The sequence below is a fragment of the Ruditapes philippinarum genome, unplaced genomic scaffold (genome assembly GCF_026571515.1).
Source record: "Ruditapes philippinarum isolate M1 unplaced genomic scaffold, ASM2657151v2 ctg2857_1_1_1_1, whole genome shotgun sequence".
Lineage (NCBI taxonomy): Eukaryota > Metazoa > Mollusca > Bivalvia > Venerida > Veneridae > Ruditapes > Ruditapes philippinarum.
In genome coordinates this window covers 103,887-129,006 of record NW_026855271.1, presented here as the reverse complement: position 1 = coordinate 129,006, position 25,120 = coordinate 103,887, and the positions used below count along the sequence as shown (strand labels likewise).

Here is a 25,120-nt window from a genome sequence, read left to right as displayed (position 1 = left end):
CGTAAGACAATAAGAGATTTCGTGACACCCTTGTCAAAATACAGTCAAAAGTAAAAATTCGGCATTATTAATAATCTTTTGCAGACGGGTTGAACATATACTAAATAACATAAAGGATTATAATACAATTATAAACAAGACTAAACAATGGTTTATTTCTGTAAAGCTTGGGCCAAAGTAAAAGGTTTCTACGAAATATAACAAATACATTTAAGGATTATGAACCTCAATCATGGCTTGATGACACCCTTATCAAAAGTTTAAAAAAATCTGCATGTTATCTAATACATGTCTCTTATCCCATATGGTTGTTTTTTATATGCTTAATGACATAAAGAGTTACTAAACAAAAATAACAAGACTTAATAACTAGTTTATAGTTTAGTCTATGTCACAATATAAACAAAATAAAACAATTACGATTAAGGATAACAAACCTTGATGAAACGGTAAATATCGACTTATGTCGGGAAATATCGGAGAATTTTGGAGTTCTCGAGTTAATTGTTGCATTTTGATAACGATAACGTAAGAGTGTATTTTTATCGTGAAGTCATTATTTTTATTTTTGTATTGTTTTTATTTGAGAAAATGGCCATACTGAGACTCATATACGTACAGACTCATAAGGGTCCGTAATCCTTATACATAAGACATTGAACAATGGAATAATATGTATAAAACCAAAATCCGAATGAATTGAAAATGATTATCATAAAACTAAATTTTAAATACTTTTCATACTTAAAATTCAAATATTAATTGCATACATTGTTCTCTTTCAAATACAGATGTATTAGTACAACAATGATTTCACTTCTTCAAAAACATCATTGAAGAAGATTAGATATATATAAATTACATGTGAAAAGTGAAAAAAAATGTTGTTGTTTTTTATTTCATTCAAACACATGATTTACATTTAAAAAGAATCAGGCATGATTTCATTAAATGACATCAAATGTCATCAATAATAGCAACTTTCATTTCTTATTTTTTGTACAAATTTATCAAGTACCGTCGAAGTTTGATTTTACCGTTCTCGGCTGCGTTTGTGCCTTATAAAAATGAGATGAAAATTGTGACTTTGAAAATCTGTTTTCTCTTCAGAAAATCTTACATAATATTGTTCCAGAAATGTTGTAAGTGTGCCACGGGCTGGCAAAATACTTACGCTATAGATTGGTTTAGTACAACAAGTATATAAGGTAACAATTATATTAAATGCATACAAAGCCATGTTAGAAAGACGCATTCAATATTAAAGATACAATAACAACAACAAAGCACTAAAATATCATTTAAAACATATTGTTTAAAATGAACTATTGAAAGGAATGGTTAGAAATATTTTACCATAACATATTGCATAAATTAAAAAGTACTTCTGTAACAGTAGACATTGTACTACATGTAAATTGCCTGACCTGTTGTCACTTTAATTGATAATTCATCTGTCAATTTAAAAACCAGTTAAACCTAAAATATTTACGGTCATAATGTATTCACCTGATACTATACAAAAACGTTTAAATGGTATTTAAAGCTTAGAAAAGTATAAACATTAATATATACAAAGCATCCCAAAAGTTTTTTTTTTCAAGATTGAAAGTTAATTTTCAACAATTTCAAGTCATGATAATTGCAACAGCACTATGTCATCGTCACTCAGCAAAGTTTGAATATGTATCAAACTGGTGTATGAATTCAAGGACAGCCTCATGGCAAAACTTGTATTGCTCCTGAAATGAAAAACTTTACATTGCACAATGTTTTATCGTTAAATTTCAATTCATATTTAAATGTGAAATGTAAAAATAATACTGTTTTTATTTACATTAAAAAGATATAAATTCAGTTTCATCTGATAAGATAAGCACTACACCATCAACCATTGTCTATTCTAGGATTTGAAAATATGGGGGATTTATATCGAAAAGTGAGAATTTATTACATTTGTTTATATTTTTCCATTTTTCTCTATCTAAAATTTTTCCCCTGCCTCTGAAAAAAATAGGGGGGAATCCTCAAAAATATGAGTGAAACCCCCATCCCCCTCCTAGAACAGACACAGATCAACGCCAACGTTCATTAACGATGCAAAACAAATCTAAATTAGGAACTGTTACAAACACATAACAAAAAATATTTATTTTTCTTTCATAAGCATTTAGATATTGATACTAAACACATTATAATAATACAATACAGTTGTGTCCCAAAGTAAATATTTCCTAAGGTACCGATGACTATTTAAATAATAACTTCAACACCTCAAAATATTGAAATGATGCTGTAGATATCAATTGATAACATTTTTAATGAAAAACAAAAAACAAAAATAATTTCAAAACTAACACTTACCACAGATGGTATAATCTGTTCTCTAGCGTTCCTCATCTCTTCAATCACCTGGGATATCGCCACGTCCTGTTCGATCTGTAAACGCTCTATAACTGCTGATATCACACAGTACAAACCACTTTTGTCAACACCGTTCCTGGTAAAATCATTCAATGTGCAAGAAAAAGCAAACCATGTCAGTAAAAATTTCATGTCAATACAGTAAGCAAATTGTATGACTTTACAAAATTGTGTGCATGCTTAACGTCTTTCTTAACAGATAAATCTACAGAAAATCTGAATTACTTTTCCCATTAAGATAAACTTTGACTATTAAAACAATAAAGAAACAAGAAATGTATAATTTAATTAATGTGAATTGTTTATGTGTTTTTTTCTAACTTCGTAAAGAAAGAAAAATAACAATATCAGTTATGAAAGATATTTCAATTTGAAATGCAAATGCAAATTTTACACTAAACTTTTAGATTATAAATCATGAAGCAATTACAGTATTATATTTACGATTAAATTATGAAAATTATAAATCAGTAAAAAATTTCAAATGCTCACATGCAATGTACAACAATTGTATGATGACCAGACTGTCGCTGCCATACTTTAACAATTTCTAACAGTGTAAGTATAACACCTGGGGAGTCTGGTAAACTGTGATTGTAGGACCATCCCCCACACCGAATCTGTTTGATCTTACGGGTCTAAAATATTTGAAAAGGAAGACATAAAATGTTTTTGCTGCTGGGTTTATGTGGGACCAACACAAGATGGGTCATATAGAGATCTTCCAGCTTTATTGGTGAAGGAAGACCTCAGTTGCCTCTCCATACATTGTTTCAGGCAAAAGCGGTTACTTAAGAAGAAACAACGAAGGTAATTAGACAGCTTCTTCACATAGAAAAAAACACAATTCCTGTTGAGATTCAACTGCCGTAACCGTGCAAATGTACGCCATCGTCATTTGAATTAAAATATCTTTTTAAAAAAGAAAATATCTGAAAAGTTGTGTAGTATTTGCAATAAGTAAACAATATTAATTCATTGCAAGGAGTTTTTAAAAGATGTACAACCAATAGCCACCTCTAGGGTCGGGTTTAGATATATTCGTATTTTGTATTTAGATACTAAGTTATTGGATAAACTATATTAACCACACTGAATTTAATTGGAATAGTTGTATTACCAATTTATGCTTCTTTGCTGACAGTGATACAAGTTGGTGATGGCTTTTCTTTTCGACGCCATCTTCGGTGATCTCTATGTTACCAAATGTAACAGTTTCACCTTTCTCAGGCCAATACTTCTCAGAATCCTTTATGAAAACATAAAATATTTTTTTCTAAATACGTAACCACTGAAATGTAAATTCTAGTGGAAACTGTTATTTTTTAAAGCGTAAAAAGAAAAGTCACACATGGTTATGAAATCAGAACAATTTCATGGAAGGCGAGACGCTGCACTCATGACTGTTATTATGATTATAGAAAAATTATGTTTTTCCTTACTGTATAATTACTAATTCTAAAAGACGTTAACTTCATGTTATTCATTATTTCGTAAAATAGAATACTGTGCAAATTATTTTCATCAGTTTTAAAAAATAACTCTTTTAAGTCGTGGGTTGATGCGTAAACTCCAAAACAGCTTTGCTATGATAGATAAGAGCTTTATAAGTAAAGAAATAACACGAGATAACTTAGTTAAAGTTGTTCAAAACATGGAACTTTGTATCATAGTTTTCAAACAGACAACTCTTCATTCATAAAAGCGGAAGTTTAAACGACAATGTGAAACACAATTAATACCAAAATAATGGCATGAATTGCAATAAACAAGCATCAGAATAAGTATCTTTAAAGAAGATTGTATCAATTTTTTTAACATTTGTTTCAATGTTTTAAAACAGTTTATATCATACCACAGATTCTTTTATATTGTTCATCATAACGATAGTGTGGACATCATGTTCCCATATAAGATCCCAGAAATCCTCCTTTGTAGTTTCTAGCGGTGTTTGTGTTATGATAAAGGCTTTTCTTTCTTTGTAACTCTAACAAATGTAACCGTTCATAAAATTATGATTAATTAATTTTAATACAATGAAAAATGACCTAAAAAGTCATGTTATAAGCTGTGAACTATGAGTTATTTCTTTGTTATTACTTTTCAGAGTTGCATCATTGTTTTGTGATGCCCAAGTTGTTTGATGTTTTTGAACTTTTGATTTAGTGACTTTAAATAAGCTGGCTGGATAGCTGCCTCTAATAAAAGATTTCAAGGTCAATGCGTGGTGGACTCGAACAAACAGCGGTGATGGGTTAATGATTTGAGTCCAGCAACCTAAGTCCTCCTACCTTGTAGACCCAATTATGTGTATGTCCAAAAGTAAACTGAGTATTTTAACAGTATTGTCCCTTTATTTACTACACTTTGATATACTTTACTTTATCATCATTTTTGTTTTATTGAACCAAACTGTTATCATAAATTGAAATAAAATGAATTTATAGAAATGCAGTTTGTTTTTCTCTCTAAATATTAAAATAAACAAGAAATTAATTATTGAAATAATCGAGGGAAAAACACTGTTTTAGACTGTTTTTGAATATAGAACTATATAAAGCTTTAAAATATATACTACTTCTCTAAATTTTCCTTTATTTATTGAAACGAAAGAGTATTAGATTAAAATTATTGACAAAAAAAACAGCCAACCAGTTATCACATTTAATAGGGGTAAACAAAACGAATATAAGACATAATACAAATTGTTTAAAGCTATAAATTATAGCGATTATCGGCAAAAAGTGCATATAGATATTATCAAATACATGTATATATGCTTTACAGATGAAGTATCTATAGACTATTTTCTAAATATTTTTTTACAAGTAAGAAAATTTAAGTATTGCAATTACCGGCAAGAATACAGCATTTATATATCTATTGTCACTATCTGAATAAGATGACAGCAAAGATGGCATGAACTCTTCGACTGAAAAGAAATCGCCAGAAATTTTATTAATTTAATAATTTAAAAATAAAAAAAATGTGTTATGATCATATATGAAATTGATCACTCTACATGTTGTACCCCCAAAGGCAGTCAATATATGCAAGGAAAAACTGTAATTGCGTACAAGATACTACAAAATCAGTCATTAATCGCCCATAGCATGTAAATTGTTACTTGAATCTAGGGATGATACTATAAATGTAGTCATGAACAATGTTCACAAAGAAAGCTGTAATACAATGTATCATACCGGGAAGCACGTTGGAATATCTATTCTTCCGTCTGTTCCTGACAAGTTTCGATGAAACATAGTCACCTTCATCGGCCACTGGTGATACTTTCTTTAAAGTCTGTAATACAATATATTCTTGTATTGAATTCTTTTTCTCTTTTGCTAATCCGTGTTAATTGTTTTAAAGACTGTAAATTTATGAAGCATTCCTAAATTGGAAAGTATGTTATTTTGTATGGATCTTTTCCAGATTTTGGTATGTAAAACATTTTAAAGAATCGATAAAGAAATGAAACACGCATATACTTTGTATTTTTATTTTTTACATCTAGAATGTTAATATGGATTGATCAATTGCATTATCAACAAATGTTAAACTTGAAGTTAATTAATGAAATTATTTTAAGGTAACTTGTAAATACACAAACCTCAAACTCAAGAATTAATTTCGACTTTTTCTTTTTTGTGTCCATCTGAAGGAGTTCCTGAAAGGCTTCTGGAAATTTATAGGCCGGCAGTGCCGATGTGGGCAGCATCAAAGATTCAACAAGAGCATGATGAACAAATATATACTGGTCCTGAAAATTGGATAAGAATTTGATGTGTTTCAGAAAATCAACAATGATATCGATTAATAACAATTCATAATCGTATTTGCGTTCTGTTATTTCTACAAGGCACAATTTTAAATATGTAGATGAAACTTTTCATACCAGTGTTTGTACAAGGCATACTCGCTGTGACCGGAACGCAGTAGTTGTTCCAAACACATCAATATAGCCCATGGCTTTTCCTTGTTCAGTCAGAAAGTCAAGTGCAATAAATGTTCCAGTTCTTCCCACACCAGCGCTATCAAAAAATATAAAATTATAAAAAGTAATGAAACATAAGACTAGATGAAGTTAATCAAGTGAAAAGAAATTGCTAAATGGTAATCTAACAATGCAATGAATGTGCCTGAATTAAATGCCTTATACATTATGTGCTCAAAGCACGTTCAGAGAATTAAGACATTGTATTGGATAAGTCAATTACAAATACGTATGGCAAAATATTTAAAGTAACAAACCTGCAATGTACAATAATGGGTCCATTCTGTTCGACTGAGTCATATTTAACTTTGTTAGTAAATTGTACAAGTGAAGATGCGTATTTCGGAACGCCTTTGTCTGGCCATGCGGTGAAATGATACTGTGTTACTGTCCGTGGCTTTTGTTTCGAACCTTCCTGAAGATGAAAATAGTAACGTATATCATTGAACTACGTTCATAAAATAGTAGTAGCATGACCAATACACATGAAGCTAGAAGTAATACAATTGTTTATCATATAATTTCTGAAGTGAATACCTTTTTTACTTGAAATGTCCTTTTCACAAATTGTGAGAAATTGTCAATTTTCTCTGTGCGTACTATGATATTGCCAAACACGTGGCTGGTTCCCTCTTCTGGCCAATACTGCTCACATTTTTCCTGGAATCAGAATGAAAATATTTTATTTCATAATAAAGAAATCGTGTAAAAATTGCATATTGAATAATTCAGTGAATGCTCTTAACGATTATGTCTCTTGCGCATCGATCGAGTGTTTAAACTACCGTTTACTACAGTAGTGTATTTGCTTCGCTGCCAAGGGTGCGTCACAAAATTTAACAACTTTAATTAATGTAGCGAAATCAAAACTGATCTTATTTTCTAACTGCGCTATTCATTCAAGTATCAAAAGCTAATATTATAAAGGGTAAAAAGATAAGAAAAAATGCCATGACTTAATTTACCTTCCCCTCTTCTATCAGATTTGTAAGCATAACAATCCTTGAGCTCTCTTCTTGCCATATCATTCTCCAAAAGTCCAATAATATTTCCTTCGTCGGTCCTAAAGTTGAAGAAGTTAAAATTCATAAATCACAATGTTTGAATTGCCTTTGAAATTACTTTTAGGAATTCAAAATTGTAGAAAATATCTCTATAAGATAATAAAAAATGCATGAACATACCTTGTGATGCTATATATTGTTTAAACGTCGTGAAACCCTGAAATAAAAGTGTATGCAATCTGTTAAACTTTGGCGATAAATGCTTTGTGCAAATGTTAACAATTTAGGATATACGAGAGACCAAAATTGACTGTTTAATCCTTAAAAAGCACTGCTTTAAGCTATATGTTTTAAAATTTGTAGACCCTGTCTTTACTGCAGTTTTTATCTGTTTATATGAATGGATATTTGGAGAGAAAGCTTTCCATAAAGCAGAGAGGCAAATATGAACACGTTATAAAAAGAAGAACAGAAACAAACGGTATAATTCACGGTTTTTTATCAGTAATAATAATAATACACTATCCATTAGATCAAACAAAATTCAAAGTTCAAAGACAAAACAACTAACGACGTTCATAGTTGGTACAGAATACTTTTTGTCATAATCTCTTTTACTTACATGCACATAGCAGGCATTTATATAATCCGATTGTGAGGCTTCGTCAGTTTTTAATACAACTCGTGTGTCATCATCTATATCGCACAAAGAAGAAAAATTAAGATATTGTGATGTCGTCTTCATGATAATTAACATTTCTTACAATAGTTTGTCAGTTTGTAATGCGAGTTCAGTAAAGAAAATAGCATCACTAAGTAAGTAAAGTACTAAGTTAGTTAAACTTTCTATGCCTAACTATTAAAACGCTTAAACATAGATACATGTATATATGATACGTACACGCATAGAGGTTCCTATATCGATTTTTAATTATGTTCTTCTTTTTCAATGCTTCTTTGTGAGGTTGAATCATTCCTTGAGGGAGTTCCTGAATGGATGAAAAGGGCAAAAGCATCATTTTAAGTCGTTAAAAAATGAAATATTTAACTAATTATATATTTATAAAAATGTTTATTTATGACATATTCCGTATTACTACGAGGTAATATTTGCATTAAATAAATTTGAACATAATCCAGTAAAGTAAAATATTGAAAAAGTATGTCTTAGTATAAAAAATATTCTGATTATCCACACAAAAAACTAAAATGTTCAGTAAAATCTGTATGTACAGATATAAAGTTTGGAATCTTACCAATGTAGTATCAAGTTCTTAAACATATTTATAGGAAATCATGTTTTGTTTCAGTAAATTAAGGAATGTGTCTTTTACATGATTCAATTAATTTCAAAATGTAATGAAATCTATCAAAATACTTAAATAAGTGTTTTTTTACTCTTTAAATTCGTCATAGGCGGATTTAAAGTATTACATTGAACTCTTTCTCAAACTTCCGTTTAGCATCTAAACCCGTCAGAATCAGGTCAGAAAGATCTTTTACAAGTATTGCAGTTTTAGGGACATTGTTGACATTTGTGAAACTGTAGTAAGGTTCTAATTGCAATGAATCCGAACTTGGGTTTGAATGCTTCATAACATTTTTGTTTGTCGTCTGTTTCTTTACATAGCTGTACATTCCATCACTTGGTGCAACATCTTTCGAATATGTACTTTCTAAAACAAATAAGCAAGTCTTTGCTATTTTTCATGGGTACGTATAATCTGACATCGTTTGTTATTTCGTAATAATTATTTTTTATAAATATGAAATTCCTTTTAGCTGTATAACTATGAGTAAATGAAATGAAAAAGGTACGACTATACGATATAATACGTATATACGTATATATCTATTTGGCTTCATTCTAAATAGCAAGTGAAAGCTATGAACAAGATAATAGTTATAAGGGACGATGATTAGTACATGTATCGAATAATACGCTGTCAGAGTACCACTTAAATCTAAAAGTATCATTTTGGATGCATATTTCCCATAACTTTTTATTCTTATCAAATAAACATAAATTGGTCAATTATAAAGCACTATTAGAGCAACATATTACCATTTATTGTATTAACATTCGTGTCTTGAATCTCCGTATAAACATCTTCTGATGTTGAAATATGTCTTTCGTTATTGTCTCTTTTCCGCAAGTGTGCATACGGCTTTGGCTTTCCAATTTTATCGTCTCTCTTCCTTCTTTATTTTAATATCAAATTCATGAAAATGTTACATCAGGTAATAGAGAATTATATGCATTATTTTAGTGTAGAGAAATAAAATGTTAGAAAGGAATGGAAGACTTTGATGATTTTACTGCAGTCACAAACGTGGGCACCCCAAAAATTTTTGTGGTCAATTTGTTTTAATCATGATTCTCTTTAATCATTTAATAATTAAGGAAGCTCCTTGGGTAAATTTCTTTGCCTTTGTGAAATAATGCTAAAGTTTCCAGTTATGATCACATCTACCATTTCCATGAAGCATTTTATAAGGTGTAATTTGAGAACAATCTGCAGCTGATTAAACTGATTAAAGTCAGTAGACCTAGTGAATTTTCAAGTAAGCTTACTAAACTATAATTATATATTAATATTAATGGATATTTACCTTCGATATAAAATGAAAACAACCGCTACAATTGCACATACAACCAGCACGATGGCGGCAGATACACCGCCTATTAATGGTACATTCGTATTTTGGGAAGCAGTATCTGTAGAAGTATCTCTAGTTCGCACTATTTAATTAGATATAGATTCATACTTGAACAAAAAAAAAACTTTTGTATATAAATTACATTATAGTACAGGATTTGCAAAACTGAACAGTTGTGTCATATATGTATTTGTATATTGCATAATCAATTGTATCTATAAACAATTGTAAAGACGTTATACATGTATCAAAATATGTTTTATTTTCAAAAAAATCTCTTCGCTATCAATTTAAAACATATATATATACATGTACATACAAATGAGTTAAAAAACAACATTTAAATACCGGTACTTACTGCATGTAACTGGTTCGCTATCCCACTTCCCATCTATCGTGCACGTTCTACTTTTCTTGTTAGGATTTGATAATTTGAAACGGTCATTGCAAGCTGCTGTAACAATAGTTTTGTATGGATATCCCCTAGATAATGCATCTTTTGAGTAGTTATAAAAACCGTCTTTAAGTTGTTCAGGACTTTGACAAGTAACTTGAATACAATATCCTGTTTCACCACTCCACGATTTATTTCCTAAACATTGTATTACAGAAATGGAAGCATTATTAACGTATCCAGAATTACAATGAACACGTATCATATCAAGATAATTGAATTCTCCATCCGTATATTTTGCAAATGAACCATTAATTTTTTTCTCTATATACATTGCGTTTGTAGGAATTTCCAGAGACTTACATGTATTGATTTTACATTTTGGATGTCCTGTCCACATTTTATGGTCATTACATAGTCGTTCCCTGCCGCCTTGAAGAGTATAGCCTATGTTACAAGTCAAGTATATTTTTGAATTGTAATTTAAAGGGCCTTTACTATAAACACTGTCATTTACAAATCTGTATTCACCATTTGCTATATGTTCTGGATCAGAGCACTGTTTCAGCTTGCATAAGAATGGTTTACCGCTCCATTTTGTGTTGTTTAGGCATACTCTAGTTTTACCGTTAATGATCTCATATCCCGTCACGCATGTTCCTGAAATACTTGTTCCAACAGGTACAAATTGATTTTGTACATATGTGTTCGTGCTTATGTTATATAGTACATTAGCTGGATTTGCTGGTATAATACATTTAATTTCGATACACTCGGGTGTTACATTCCAACTAACCCCATAAGAACTTTTCTGACAAGTTATGGTTGGATACTTTGCTTTGTAGCCGTATTCACAATAAACTGTAGCAACTGTGCTGACTTCGAAAAATGGCTTGTTTGGCTTCAATCCGCCATGTGACACTTCACTAGATTCACAAACAGGTGGAGGAGCTGAAATGTATAAATAAAAAAGCCACGTTCCAGCAGTGATGTGCGTTAAAAAATAAATCGAAATATAAGTTATCCTACAACATTTATATAAAGATTTTAATAAAGCTTTCTCTAAAAATTTCACGTTATACCTAGAAAAAACAATTGACAAAGAATCTATTAATAATAATACATTGGCAAAGAATCTATTAATAATCATACAATTAATCGTTTAAAAACAAGTGCGTTTATTCCAAAAATGTTTAATTCTTCTCATTCTTAATATATTAACTATAATATATAATAATGTGTGATTGTTCCTAATTTTATTCTAGATCTATTCCTTACGATAAATTGCGATTTATTATTAAATAACCTGCATAACAAAGGTTAAATTCACATGTACATGCCATATTGTTATTCTCTTTAAATTATATGGTTTACGCATGTGGTACAAATATCCATTTACAGGAAGAATGTTTGATGTTCTTTGGTCTGATTTCCTGGTTAATTAACATTATTTAGAACCTTAACATGCGTTTCGGTCTTTATCGCTGTTTTGGTTAGCCAAGGAACGCCGTGAAAGACATGACACTTTTGTGTACGCGCGAGCTTACAAATAATGGAATATGATACAAATACTGGAATAGAAACCTGACGATAAGTTAAAGACCTAAAAAGAAATAGAATATAACATATTTCACAGGAATGCCATATCGACTTTATTAACACTCATTATTATAAACGCAAAACATTTAAAAAAATAATTTAATACCTGCATATATCTTTACTTCGCAAAGTGTCAAATAAACTTTATCATTATCTTCTGAGGATTTGCGACTTGGTAAGTTAATTGCCACTTCTGTAAACGGTTTTACAGGTTGTACTTTTATTTCGATTATGGAATCATTATATTTTCCTTGTCCAGTATCATTATAGATGTGACACCAAAACTCCGGGCATGCCCAATTACTTAATCCATGTCCATAGACTTGAAACCCTTTAAGGCGATACATTAACTCTGGAAATGAGAAAAATTAGAAAAAATATGCAAGTATTATAACAATATAGAATATCTTTATCTGAAACATGTTCAATAACACTGACGTTTGTTAAACTGTATCCGGTTTTAGATAGGGAAAACATAATTCAGTCAGTGAATTTGACTCTACACATGTGAATTAAATTAAATTTCTTTTTTCTAATATTCGAAGAGATATTTTAATATACCTACGAATATAAACGATTAAAAAGACTTATCAAATATATGTAAAAAATCAATTACAAATCCAAGTGCACAAAATGTTAAATCAGTTTTCATACTTATTATATTCAATAATTAATATGCTTTTTGAAACTGATATAAATGAGAGAAAGATTAAATCTTATTTGACAACCAGATAACTATTGACAAAGAAAAGCTACCTTAATTTATATTAGCCTCATTTTAACAGTTCAATGTTTTCATAAGAATTTAGATACATGTATGAATGTATGTAGAAGAGTTGTTATAAAAAATCTTTACGTTATAGCTCTTGTGTCTAAAAGTCTCAAAATGAAGCAAATTATGAAATTCATACCAATTTTATTACAGCGAGGACAAAATTTTATTTTTGTCAATAACAAGATCATGATAGTTAAAAGATAGCTTGATAATTTTGATATATTTAAGCATAGTGAATAGCTAATGTAAACATTCTTCAAAATCAATATTTAAAGCATACGGTAGACTAAGTATTTAGAAATGTACCAACTGTATTATGCTACTGTTACAATAACAGAGCACACAGTTTGCTTTTAATAAAGAATTTAAATGTAATGAATTGAATACATTTTAATCAATAAAATATTTAGAAAGACCAAATTTATCCAATATTCTGAAAAAGTTTATTCGTTGAAATTTTCATTTCTTATATCACTATTGTACACTATTTGACATATAATGCTATATTGTTTTCTTTCATGACCTCGTAGACAAAGGCTTATTTGCCATTTACCACTTAGTTGTAGATTAAAACCTTAGATTAATTCAAAGTACATAAATTGAAATTTTAACATGATGGCAATATTTTGAACACCCACACTTAACATCCATTCATTGAATTAAACAAAGATATTTAAACACAAGTTGACATGCCAAGTTTTCAAACCAGACAAAATGGCGTAACTAATTTGGACTTAGATTTTAATTTCTTAGAAAAGTTTCCATTATGGTGTGAAAGAATTTGGAAAAGGAGTGGATATGCATGTGCAACTTCTAGTTGATTACAATTATAAAAAAATAAGTCCACAATCAAACCATAAGGTGCACAAATACACATTCTGACCAACATTTCTATAAAGCTTTATGGCCTTACGTCAAATTCTTTTGGGGTTTTGCTCGACAAAAATTGAAAAACTGCAAATTTTTAACTGAATTATTCAACACGCGAAATATCTAGGTACACAGAAGCTGGTCAACATATTAAATTTGTTGACTCTAGCTCAAGCACTTTTAGAGCTACATGTGATACTACATGAGAACGCGCGCACATTTGTATGCATGCTAAGACGGACATACAATGGCAAATCGACCCCCGGTCTAAAGTAATGTTATTAAATGAATTACAAATGATAAAGAAAGATGCATCGTAGCCAGCATATTAAAAATATTCATTCAAAATGTTAGCATTGCTGATGGACAAGTATAATATTTTAATAATAAAAATCTTAATTTCTGCAAATCATTAATTTCTCAGCCATGATAGCCCATTTTCGAACTCATCCGAACAATAACTTGACAATCACCCTGACCAAGTTTGATGACAATTGAGTCAAAAATGTGACCACTAGAGTGTTAACAATGTTTTAATATATTTGGGCGGTGTGGCCTAGTATTTGACCAAAGGCGACCCATATTCTAACTTGACCTAAAAATCATCAAAACAGCATTTCAGACCAATTTTTGCAGAATATTTGGATCAAAACAGTAGCCACTAGAGTGTTAACAAGACTTTTTCTATTTTTAGCTCCTGTGACCTAGTTTTTTATCCAAGATGACCCATGTTCAAACTCATCCGAGCAATTACATAGATAAACATCCTGAAACAGTTTGATGACAATTTAGTCAAAAATCTGACCACTAGAGTGTTAACGAACAAATGTAGAAGGCGACGGACACTCAACGATCCTAAAAGCTCTCCCTTAGCTAGCTCAGGTGAGCTAAAAATCATGACGCTATTAGGAATCTCATTGTCATTGAAAATTAGAAAATGATAAATAGGACATTTCTGACACGTATACACGTCTAAATTAAAAAAAACTAAAGGAGTTTCAGAAACAAACTTTCTACTATACTTTACTGACGCTAAAATTCTGTAAACTATGCTTCTCCCAAAAATTTATTTTACACTGGTTTTAAAAATATAATAAAAAATCTAATGAATAGTGTAGTGTTCATTACATGACATAACAATTTAGGCCCTAATATACGTTTTGTCCAAAAATATTCATTGTACATACAATTTGATTATGATTGTCATACATATTTTCAATCACTAGAAATGTTTCGTCACGCCACGGATGCCCCCGCATGCAGCCAAAAGTTCAGATGTTATAATATTTAGTTCCAAAATTGTTTGCACAAACTATATTTTTTCATTTTAAGCCCTTAAAACTATTCAATCTAAACACAAACCACTTTTATACAAAGTTCAAGGCACTGAAACTATTCAGTGTTAATCTTTTGTAAATTGCATATTGCATATGTGTAGCCAAAATAATGACTACAAACATTTCCACAAAAGTATGAGTGCTGAAACTGAGAATTAAAAATTTTTGCAACATTCAAAAGAGATTACTTTGTCCAAATTCAAACTTCAACTGCTTATTCCTAAGATGTATCTATATGTCAAATTTTAGTTGAATGTGTACAACCATTGGGGAGATAATGAACGGAAACTAAAAATTTCTGAGTTTTTTTTTCAAAGTTCAAGAGGGATAACTCTGTCAGCTATCATCAAACAATGACCAAATTCGAAATTGACCAGTGCATTCTTATGACATATTCATATCTTAAATTTGAGTTCAATATGTACAAATGTTGGGGGACAATGAACGGGAACTGAAAATTTCATATTATTTTAAAGTGAAAGGGGCATAACTCTGCCAAAAACCATGACCAAATTCGAACTTGACCTGTATTTTTTCATGACATATCCATATGTCAAATTTCAGTTGAATGTGTGGAACCGTTTCTTAGATAATGAACGGATAATGATGATGACGGAATGGCGGAACAGGGTAACACAATGTGCCCCAGCCATTATATGACGGGGAATAATAATTTCACAAACTAACTTTATTTTTCTTTTGGATGTCAAAGATTTCATCCTCTTAAAATCCACCAGGCAGAATTACTTGTAATGCGTATTTAGACAATCATTATTTTAACAACATTATATCCATTACGTTCATCGTTACGTTTCCTTTAAAAGGTTAAACATTACATTATGTAAAATATAGAGGAAGACCAGAGGAACATGGAGATACAATGTACACTGATTTAACTCATAAACATTTTGGTCAAAGTACCACTGGCTCTTGTGAGTTAGACCCTTCTGAGAGCGTAATGATTTGCATTAAATTAAAGATGAACGTAAATAAGTAGTTTTTGTATCTATGTAATAATAATCATTTTATCCGTATGTTCATTCTATTATTTTTATTCTATTGATACAACTGCCCATATATGCGTTTGTATAAATCAAGTTGAAGGCACACATATATAAATACTGTGACATAGTGAAGAAGTTCTACTTTGAGAGACATTAATATTATGTTTAATAATTTAAGCTCAAAGCTCAAGCTCAAATTAAGCTTGCAAAAATAGCTCTTTAGTTTAGCAAGCATCATGTGTACAAAATATGAAAAACAAGATCAACAACGAATAGTGGCATCCATAAAGGCATCCAATCCAGATAACCTACATGTATAATCTGAATATCCAATGTAGTTAAAGGGATACTCACAAACATGACAAAAATATTAAAATGATCTTATCAAGTCGAAACACGCTAAAATGACATTTTTTTATAAAATCCTAGCACGATTTTCTGTATTAAAGTCTTATGTTTTTGGTTTGAAGCGTAAATTTATCCATATATGTTGACAATTTAGAAGCCGACACAATCACCGAGTAGTTTAAAACAAGTTATGTGACTTGAAAAAACCTGGAAGTTAAATTAACGAACTTTGTGGATATTGCATGGTTGAAACAAGTCTAAGTCATTCATTTGACATGTTCTTCAACGTTTCCAAAGTTCACTGTGACAACTATTGTAAGATCTTAACGCTGACCCACGTGGGTCGGGTTAGAAAACCATCATTTAATATTTTATAATGAGAAAAGATTTGTTCCTGTCTCTGCCTAGTGTATTCATTTTAGGACATTTATAGAATATTGAATGAACAAGAAATGTGTCCATAGGACACAGGTGCCCCCACAATCCACTGTTTTGTCAATCTTATGACTCTAGGTCAAATATTTTTGGGCCACATGTGTCACAAGATGAAAACTAAAAATCTCTTACTAAGTAAAGGGCAAGAACTTTACAAATACTGAATAATTCCACAAGCGAATCCCAATATGCATAAGTGCATATGCTAACCAACCAGGCCTACAGGTCAAATACTTTTCGAGCTATGCATGATCAAAAGAAAATTGCAAATTTATACTAAGTCAAAGGCAATAACTCTAAAAAAACTGAAAAAATCCACATGCAAAATCCCAGGTGCATAGCTTCACAGTGATGTTGATCACTATTCCTGTAAAGTTGGTTGATTCTAACTCAAGTACTCGAGGAACAGATGACACAACATAATGAAACGGTTTTTACAAAGTCAAAGCAAAAACTCTACATATACTGAATAAATCCAAAAGCGAACCCCAAGGTGCACAACTACACATGCTGACCAACATTTCTGTAAAGTTTCATAACTCTAGTTTAAATACATTTTGAGCTACGCACGACATAAATAAAAAATTGCAAATTTTCACTACGTCAATGGCAATAACTCTGACGAAGCATGCTGATCAACATTCCTGTAAAGTTTAATGACTTTATGTCAAATACTCTTCTAGCTACGTGTGACACAAGTTGAAAATTGCAAATTTTTATGTCAAGGACAATAACTCTACAAATACAAAATAAATCCACACAAAATTACACAGGTACACAACTTCACATGCTGATCAACATTCCTGTAAAGTTTCATGACCCTGGGTCAAAAACTTTTTGAGCTACGTGCGACACAAGTTGAAACTAAGTCAAGGGCAATAACTCTAAAAGTACTAAATATATCCAAATCAATTCCTTGCTCAACAAAACAAAAACTCAAACGTAGTAATAAATTATAATGTATGGAAATGTGTCACATTATCAAATGGTAAATCGAAGCTTAATCAAAGGTAATTCAATTCATACTACAATAAACCCGCATTTAGCACAACATTATAATATACAAAAGAATATTATATATGTCAATAAACTTCTTAAAAACAACTATTTAAGTTCATGTTAACAAATAATCACTTCTGCCAATAGCATAACCAAATGTACAAATCACAAGGAGCACTTTCTTCAAACTCAAAATGTTCAATTCACTACAACTCAACTCAATTTTCACACATAAAACACTGGATATATTATAAGCATTAAAGCAATAATGATACAGCAATAATGAACAAATGAGATAATGAAAAAATGAAAGACAAAAAGAGGAAAAAAACATTATCAGTAATAATGAAAATGAGGATAATGATGGAACACAAATATGTGTAAGTAACATGAGAGTTTGATGTATAATAAAATAAAAGAAACAATGAAAAGAGGGTGCAATTAGTGAAAAATGAAATATTATAAAATGAATAAAAACTGTGACACGAATAAAAAATATCAAGAAGTAGCGCGAAAATCTAAACGCGTCGTTATAGAAACGAGACGGACCGACAAAAACGAAGAATTTTTAAAAGACCAATGAAAAACAGGTTTACAAAAAAGGAATGTTAAATATAATACCAAAAGAAAGCAAATAGTCCCTTCAAAATACCTAGGTACGCAACTTCACATGCTGAGCAACATTACTGTAAGGTTTCACGACTCTAGGTCAAATACTTTTTGAGATACCTGCGACACAAAATGAGAACGGATGGAAGAACGGATGTTATAGTCTGTCGCACTAAATTTGAAAATTTCGTTTTTATAATACTTATTTCATATTGATAAGGTATCTTAGAGTAAAAACATAAATATTTTTTACGTAACCTGAATATTTTTCACAGAGTCCTTTAAGTAACCTTAAAGAGCCTATGATGAGGTTTAAAAGGTTGTAATTGAAATCGCACGAATCTGATCCTGAGTATATTTCCTCTGAGTATATTTCCTAATGATCTATTAACAGCTTAAGTCCCAAAGATTAAAATTATCAGATGGTGAAACATGGTCATAAAATAGTATTTTAAAAGACGTTACACGACCGTCCACATCCCTTAACACTTGCCAAAGAAGTACTCACCATTTAAACAAGAACATGAATTTAATTAACAATTCGATGTTTTTATACGGTGGTATCGTAAAAAACTTATATGTATCACTTTCGTATTATATCATTTATAACCGGCGTATGGTCCAAAAGTAAAGAATATGTGTTTCTTAAACGAGAAAACGCGAAGCTAAATCAAAAAGATATCAGAGATTATGAAGCCACAGTATCAAATAACAATAATAAAACAAACAACAATTTTTTAACGGTATTTAAGAAGAAAAAAGAAGAAAAAAAAACATATTAAATTTCTAGAACTCAATCAAAACTAGACTTACCGTTTCTGTTAACAATGATAATACCAGTGACATTAAACGAGCTGCCAAGATAAACTTTCCATTGAGCAATTCCATTGTTATTATCAGAATAACTAACGCCCGTGGTGTGACTACAACTGCCATCTGTAAACTCACCCTTTTCAATACCGTCAACTGCTAAACTTGCTGATTTATTTTCAAATGTGCCAGGGCTTTGAACAGCTGATTTATTGAAAGCTATGTTTTGCCCTGTAAATATATGTTTTAGGAAAATGAAGACGTTGACCTGTACATATATTTTGTAGTGAAAATTGAGCAGACGACAAGTTTCATCCATATATGAGTATTGCTTTTTCCAAGTCACTCATATTTAAATAACAAACGTATATATTACTTATATGCAGTTTACTGACATTTCAGTTTTTTAAATAAAGATACTATTACCTTTCTGATCAATTGCGTAATACATGTATTCTAATATAAAACATGTTGATTGTAAAATAACATTGTCTGGACAAAATCTTAATAAATACTACGAATTTGGAGTTAAATCAAGTTGAAAGATATCCTTTTCTATATCACATTAAAATAAAAATATTTCTTTTTTTTTTCAAAATGTTCATTTTGAAATATACTCAGGTTATGCGAACTATACAGATATAATAATTTCATTGAAAGGCCCATTATATTATGCCCCAGAAATGGTCTAATTTTAATTTCTCAAAAGATTCTTATATTTGGGTTCTTTTATAATTTCCAAAAAAATAATAATTGTCTAATTACCTTAACTATCTTTTTCATATGCTGATTTTTTGCAATAAGTATAGTTTGCAAGGGAGTCAAAACATTTGGCTATCACTTTATACTTTCACATTCATTGATACTTTCTTCAGGTAACAAACGTGTTACATGGTATAAATCCATTATTGAAACGTTGTAAAATGCATGTTTGCCCCTTTAAAAGATTTACACGATATAAATTGCATGTCTGTCCTTTTTAAAGATTTAAACATTATAAAATTATGTTTGCCTTTTTTTTAAAGATTGAAGTAAAATATTTTTGCCTCTGTAATGTTACATATTTTATGTCTAACGGTGAAACGTGTAATAATTCCAACACGAAAATATTTACCGCTGAAATGCCAGTCTGTAGATAAAGTGCCAACTGCTGTTAAAACGATAAATGAAAGTAAAAACGAAATTTTACAAGAGCCTTTCATTTTTCGAATTCTGAAAAGAAACAGAAACAAGTAAACTACAATAAAAACATATCAGGCATCGGCATTATAACAATATCTTAAATAAGATAATATGCCTTTTTGGAAACATCACCAAATATCTGCAAAAAGGTAATCAAAGTTAGCAAATTATGTTCCTACCAAATATCAGAGTCATCTGTCAATAGATAAAGGCTGTATGAGCAAAAGTGTAAAAATTTATTTTAGCATTGGTGACCTTGACCCCTCTGATCCCTTTCTCGGCCAAAAGGAAGTTAAAACAACCAAAGTTATATTCCTACCAAATATGCACCTTCAAACTATAGGCTACACAAAGAGCACTTAATTACCTCTAATGCACTTCAACGTGCACCTCAAATGAACCTCAATATGCATAAAGACCCTTCATTCCCTGGACAGTGTTTAAGCTTGTTTGCAGTGACCTCTAAATAATATAGAATGTGAAAATAAAAAAAGAAATATTTAAAAAAAAAAGAAAGAAAAGAAAAATAAACGGAAAAAGAAGAAATACTTCAGATTTTGTTACTGTTACATTTAATTACCGAATTTGTAGATGTAGATATTTGATGATGTTTTTAAAAGGCATATCAGAAATATCATTTGCTTAGTTTATAAAAATCTTTTCATTTTTGTACTTTGTAGAATTAATAGTTTCAGTCAATATAATATAACCATTACATAAGTATTGAAATTGTAGAAACAAACAAACTTTATTGATATTCTTATGCAGGCGTCACTCTGTCCCGAATTTGGCATCAGATGGACACACGAATAAGGAAATTTTCAAATTCGGATCTGATCGTAATAACATCGGGCCATCCGTGAAAGCATCTTTTGTCATCGTATAACCCCCGGCTAATTTTTTCAGGCTCCGGCAGCAACTTCGTGAGCGGTCGCAAAATCTTTGGCATGCCAAAAAATTGCAGGAAGACATTGCGATGGTTCATTTTCGTGTTGAATTTGTATGCCTATATTGTGCTTCGTAAGGCCGTCGTGAAGCCATCTTGTCAAATCGTATAGTCTTCGTCTTTACTACGTGAAATCATCGGTGCAATCTGGTATTTTTCGTCTGAAGAAGACAATACGAAGAAAACACGAATATTCCCGATTGTCTTAAGAAGGGAACACGACTACGTAAAGCCCCTGCAATACCGTCGTGTCGCCATCGTATTTTGGTACGATGTCATCGGGATGAGACCACGATGAGGACAGAGAAAGCAATTTTGAGTAGCTCAAGCGTTGCATGTTTATCATGGTGGACATATAAAAGGACTAGTCTCAGACCATCTTCCTCATCTGTCTGTTTGCACATTTCTACAGAGACATCAAAAGCTTCCATTATTTGCAACTTAATTAAAAATTATTATTAGTTTATTTCCGCATAATTACGTGATTTGATGAAGAGTCAATGACAAAAAAAGAATGCAGCAGCATTGCTACTTTTGATACATGATGACAAACTCCTACAGACCTACTTTGGGAGGCATGATGAAGTTCAACAAGATCAACAAGGAAAGGCGGCGTTCAATGAACGCAACCCCCCCCCCAGCAACAAGAACCAGTGGCAAGGAGCTCAGGAGAACCCCAAACAAAAACAGGACAGGGCGCAAGGCAGAGCACGGACAGGCTAATCATTAAAATGATACATAAGAAGAAATAATAGTTACCGACAAGGAAATCAAAGAAAACACATAAATGATTGATTAATAGGCCCATAAAGCAAACGGGCACAGGGAAACTAGGGGCAAAAGGAAAGATACTTACCGCAGACGATAAAAAAGCAAGGGACACAGACAAAAGTGTCACCGAAACAGTATAAGAACAAAGACATAGATCTGAGGAACACAGAGGGGCACCGCCTTTGAACGGTCAGCATCATAAGTACTGCTAAGGAGAAATAACCAGTTAATGGTGCACCAAACCTCACTCTTAGCCCCAGCATTCCCTATTAACGAGACGGTGTAATTAAAATGGAACCCCGCCAAGTTAAATTCTAACAGTTGTTATGGTTACAGAAGATGAAATACGTAAAAAGCCTAAATGAACATGTAGAAACATAAAAGAAAACACAATGACCATAACAAAAGTACTGAATATCTTATAGGAAGTCAGAGTAAAAATATCTGATAGGAAGACAGAGTAACAAGAAAACCACCTACATGGACCCGACGAAGCAAGACAGAAGACGAATCCTTCACGTTGCTACACGCTCTTGCGAATGTAATATATGAGATTCATATACCCCGTAAGATGATGCATGCGGTACGTCTCCATCTAAATGTGAATAATTTACCAAACCAAAATCAAAGTCGTCTCTTTTATTATTGATGTTCGTGTAAATAGAATTGTTTTTGATAGTAATATGAAGATCCAAAATAAAGTTTAAAAGTTGTTTAGCTCTAACTACTATCTGCACCTGAAATTTGCCGCTTCATACTACCCGGAGGTCACTTGACGCCTTCGTAACCGCGTATGAACGCATCGTACCCAAAATACGAGGTCGTGTACCTATCCAGTGACCTTTGCGTGTCCTGCGAGTAAACGTCTTGGTAAAAATTTGCATCTTTGAGGTGACTTCGTGTGTGGATCGGATGCGATCGCGTGACCTTCGGTAGGAATCGTGTGTGGATCGGATGCGATCGCGTGACCTTCTGTAGTAATCGTACTTGCTCGACCAGTTTCGGGGCAATCTTCGCGCGAAATAAAAAAATCCATATTCGTATGCCCATCTTTAGTCAAATTCGGGACAGTGTGACGCCTGCATTATAATCATCAGAACAAAAATGCTTAATGGACAGTATATAGCAGATTTTCAAATAATGATACTGTCTATAATTATAAAAAGCTTTCGATACTTTAAGAAATAAAAAAGTTGATATGAAAACATGTTACTGATAACGATGATGAAAGATGTACAAATATAAAAATATAAATAAAGTTTCCTTCTGACATGTCTGATTCTTAAATAGTCGGTCCCTTATTTGTCAAACTTAGATTGGCAAAGATCCAACTTGCTAGGTTATGTTAACCATATCCATTTCCGAAGTGCACAAAAGGGAAATAGATTGGCAAATAAAAGCCATAGTTTTGTAACATTCCAAGATCATGTACTTAGTAAGTGTGTAAATTATGAAGACATTTCTACAGGTACAACTTCAGTATAAGTTAACCTCGTACGGACAGACGGGCGAAAGGATACGCGGAGGGCGGACAAACGAACACGCGGGCTGACAGACGGATTAATTTATGTATGTCATAAAAAGGCATGGAACTGAGTTTCTTTAATCATAAATCAGCATATTTCTAAATTCAATGGGTGAACCATATTATTTTAGCCAAATAAAATCAATGTAAGTTTCCTAAAACAAATCATTTGATCTTGATCCTGTTCAGTTTTTTTCTTAGCAGGGAGCAAGTTACAAATCCGCCAATATTGCCAAAACTTTGTTTATGATGATCGAACCTGCTTAAATGAGTAAAGGCTTGAGATATGTCTTTTTTTTATCTACACTTAACACTTGTTTCGTTGCTTTTCGTCGTTAATATAATCAGTACAATCTTTAATTAATAACACTGCACAATTGTCACGTCGCTGTTCATTTGATAATCGTGGAGTTCATGTAAACGATTTAGAAAGCTGCTGTTAATCATGCTTCATAAATTCTTATACAGGTTCTTGCAATGTTATATGGCCGTTGTTTGTGCCTGGGTCGCTTTGATCCAGGTGGCATAATTTGACAATTTTGTTGCAGGTCTATGAAAGTTTCATGGAATATATCTTCGAGCTAGGTTGTGGGTTTAAAAAGTTTTTCAATCATTTTGCCAAAGCAACCAAATGTCTGTATGGAAACAGATTTATTGTCCAAAAAAGATCCTGCCAAGTTTGCTTGAAATAGATCTCGCGGTTTTTGAGAAAAATATTTTTTAATATCGTAAGATCGCTACCATATAAATTAATATAAAGGTCGCACACAAAAGGCAATCATTTATACGCCGTGAATAGAAATAGACTTACCAATGAAGAATATAATTAAAACGTTACTCCATACCTCACAAAAACTAGTCTTGAAAAATTAGAGAGAACACTTCCTGGTGTTATCTATCTACCCGGGTAAGCAAATAAAATACTTATTGATATCAATTTTAGCTATGCTCACTGTAAGAGATAACAGCGCTCTAAATGAGGATAAAACTTGAAAAATTTATCATCTTTTAGATAAGTCGTGATTTAGCGACACCCATGTTTTGTTTCCTCAAGCATGTTTACATCGTAATTCGTTCATTTTTAAATTAGAGGACCTATACGATTCTTTCTTGCACATTACTATGAAACTTGTTAAGATGAAATATTGGACGATCTTTTCCGATAACCATATAAGTTATATTAAGTAACGGTTAAATATATAAAATGACGATGTCAAATAAGTTTAATAATAAAGAAAGAAAGAAAGAAAGAAAGAAAGAAAGAAAGAAAGAAAGAAAACTAAGAACGAAAAAAGGAACGAAAGAAAGAGAAAGAAAGAAAAATCTATTTCTTTTTATTCTGAACAGGTCTTCAGAGATGACAATACAGCAGTGAAATATTTCAGACGAATAACATAATTATATTCTTTACTTCCCCTTTTATTATTTTA

General features: G+C 31.3%; 1 protein-coding gene and 1 long non-coding RNA gene across 2 annotated transcripts; both read right to left on the bottom strand.

Moving 5' to 3' along the window:
• Positions 1-368: 368 nt before the first annotated feature.
• Positions 369-11,409, bottom strand: LOC132742710 (receptor-type tyrosine-protein phosphatase epsilon-like). Its single transcript, XM_060731176.1, has 19 exons — positions 10,445-11,409; positions 10,039-10,168; positions 9,491-9,627; positions 8,860-9,101; positions 8,327-8,414; positions 8,048-8,121; positions 7,606-7,642; positions 7,387-7,484; positions 6,959-7,081; positions 6,679-6,836; positions 6,323-6,458; positions 6,038-6,187; positions 5,628-5,727; positions 5,280-5,356; positions 4,280-4,411; positions 3,545-3,673; positions 2,917-3,062; positions 2,365-2,500; positions 369-1,742 (listed from the first exon to the last, which is right to left on the bottom strand). Exons 1-19 carry the CDS (start codon positions 10,878-10,880, stop codon positions 1,665-1,667), a joined length of 2,607 nt encoding a protein of 868 aa, XP_060587159.1. The 5' UTR covers positions 10,881-11,409; the 3' UTR covers positions 369-1,664.
• A 7,866-nt stretch (positions 11,410-19,275) lies between these two features.
• Positions 19,276-24,690, bottom strand: LOC132742706 (uncharacterized). Its single transcript, XR_009627460.1, has 3 exons — positions 24,502-24,690; positions 20,381-20,478; positions 19,276-19,497 (listed from the first exon to the last, which is right to left on the bottom strand). It is a non-coding gene; the product is annotated as an uncharacterized LOC132742706 (long non-coding RNA).
• Between the last annotated feature and the right edge of the window lie 430 nt (positions 24,691-25,120).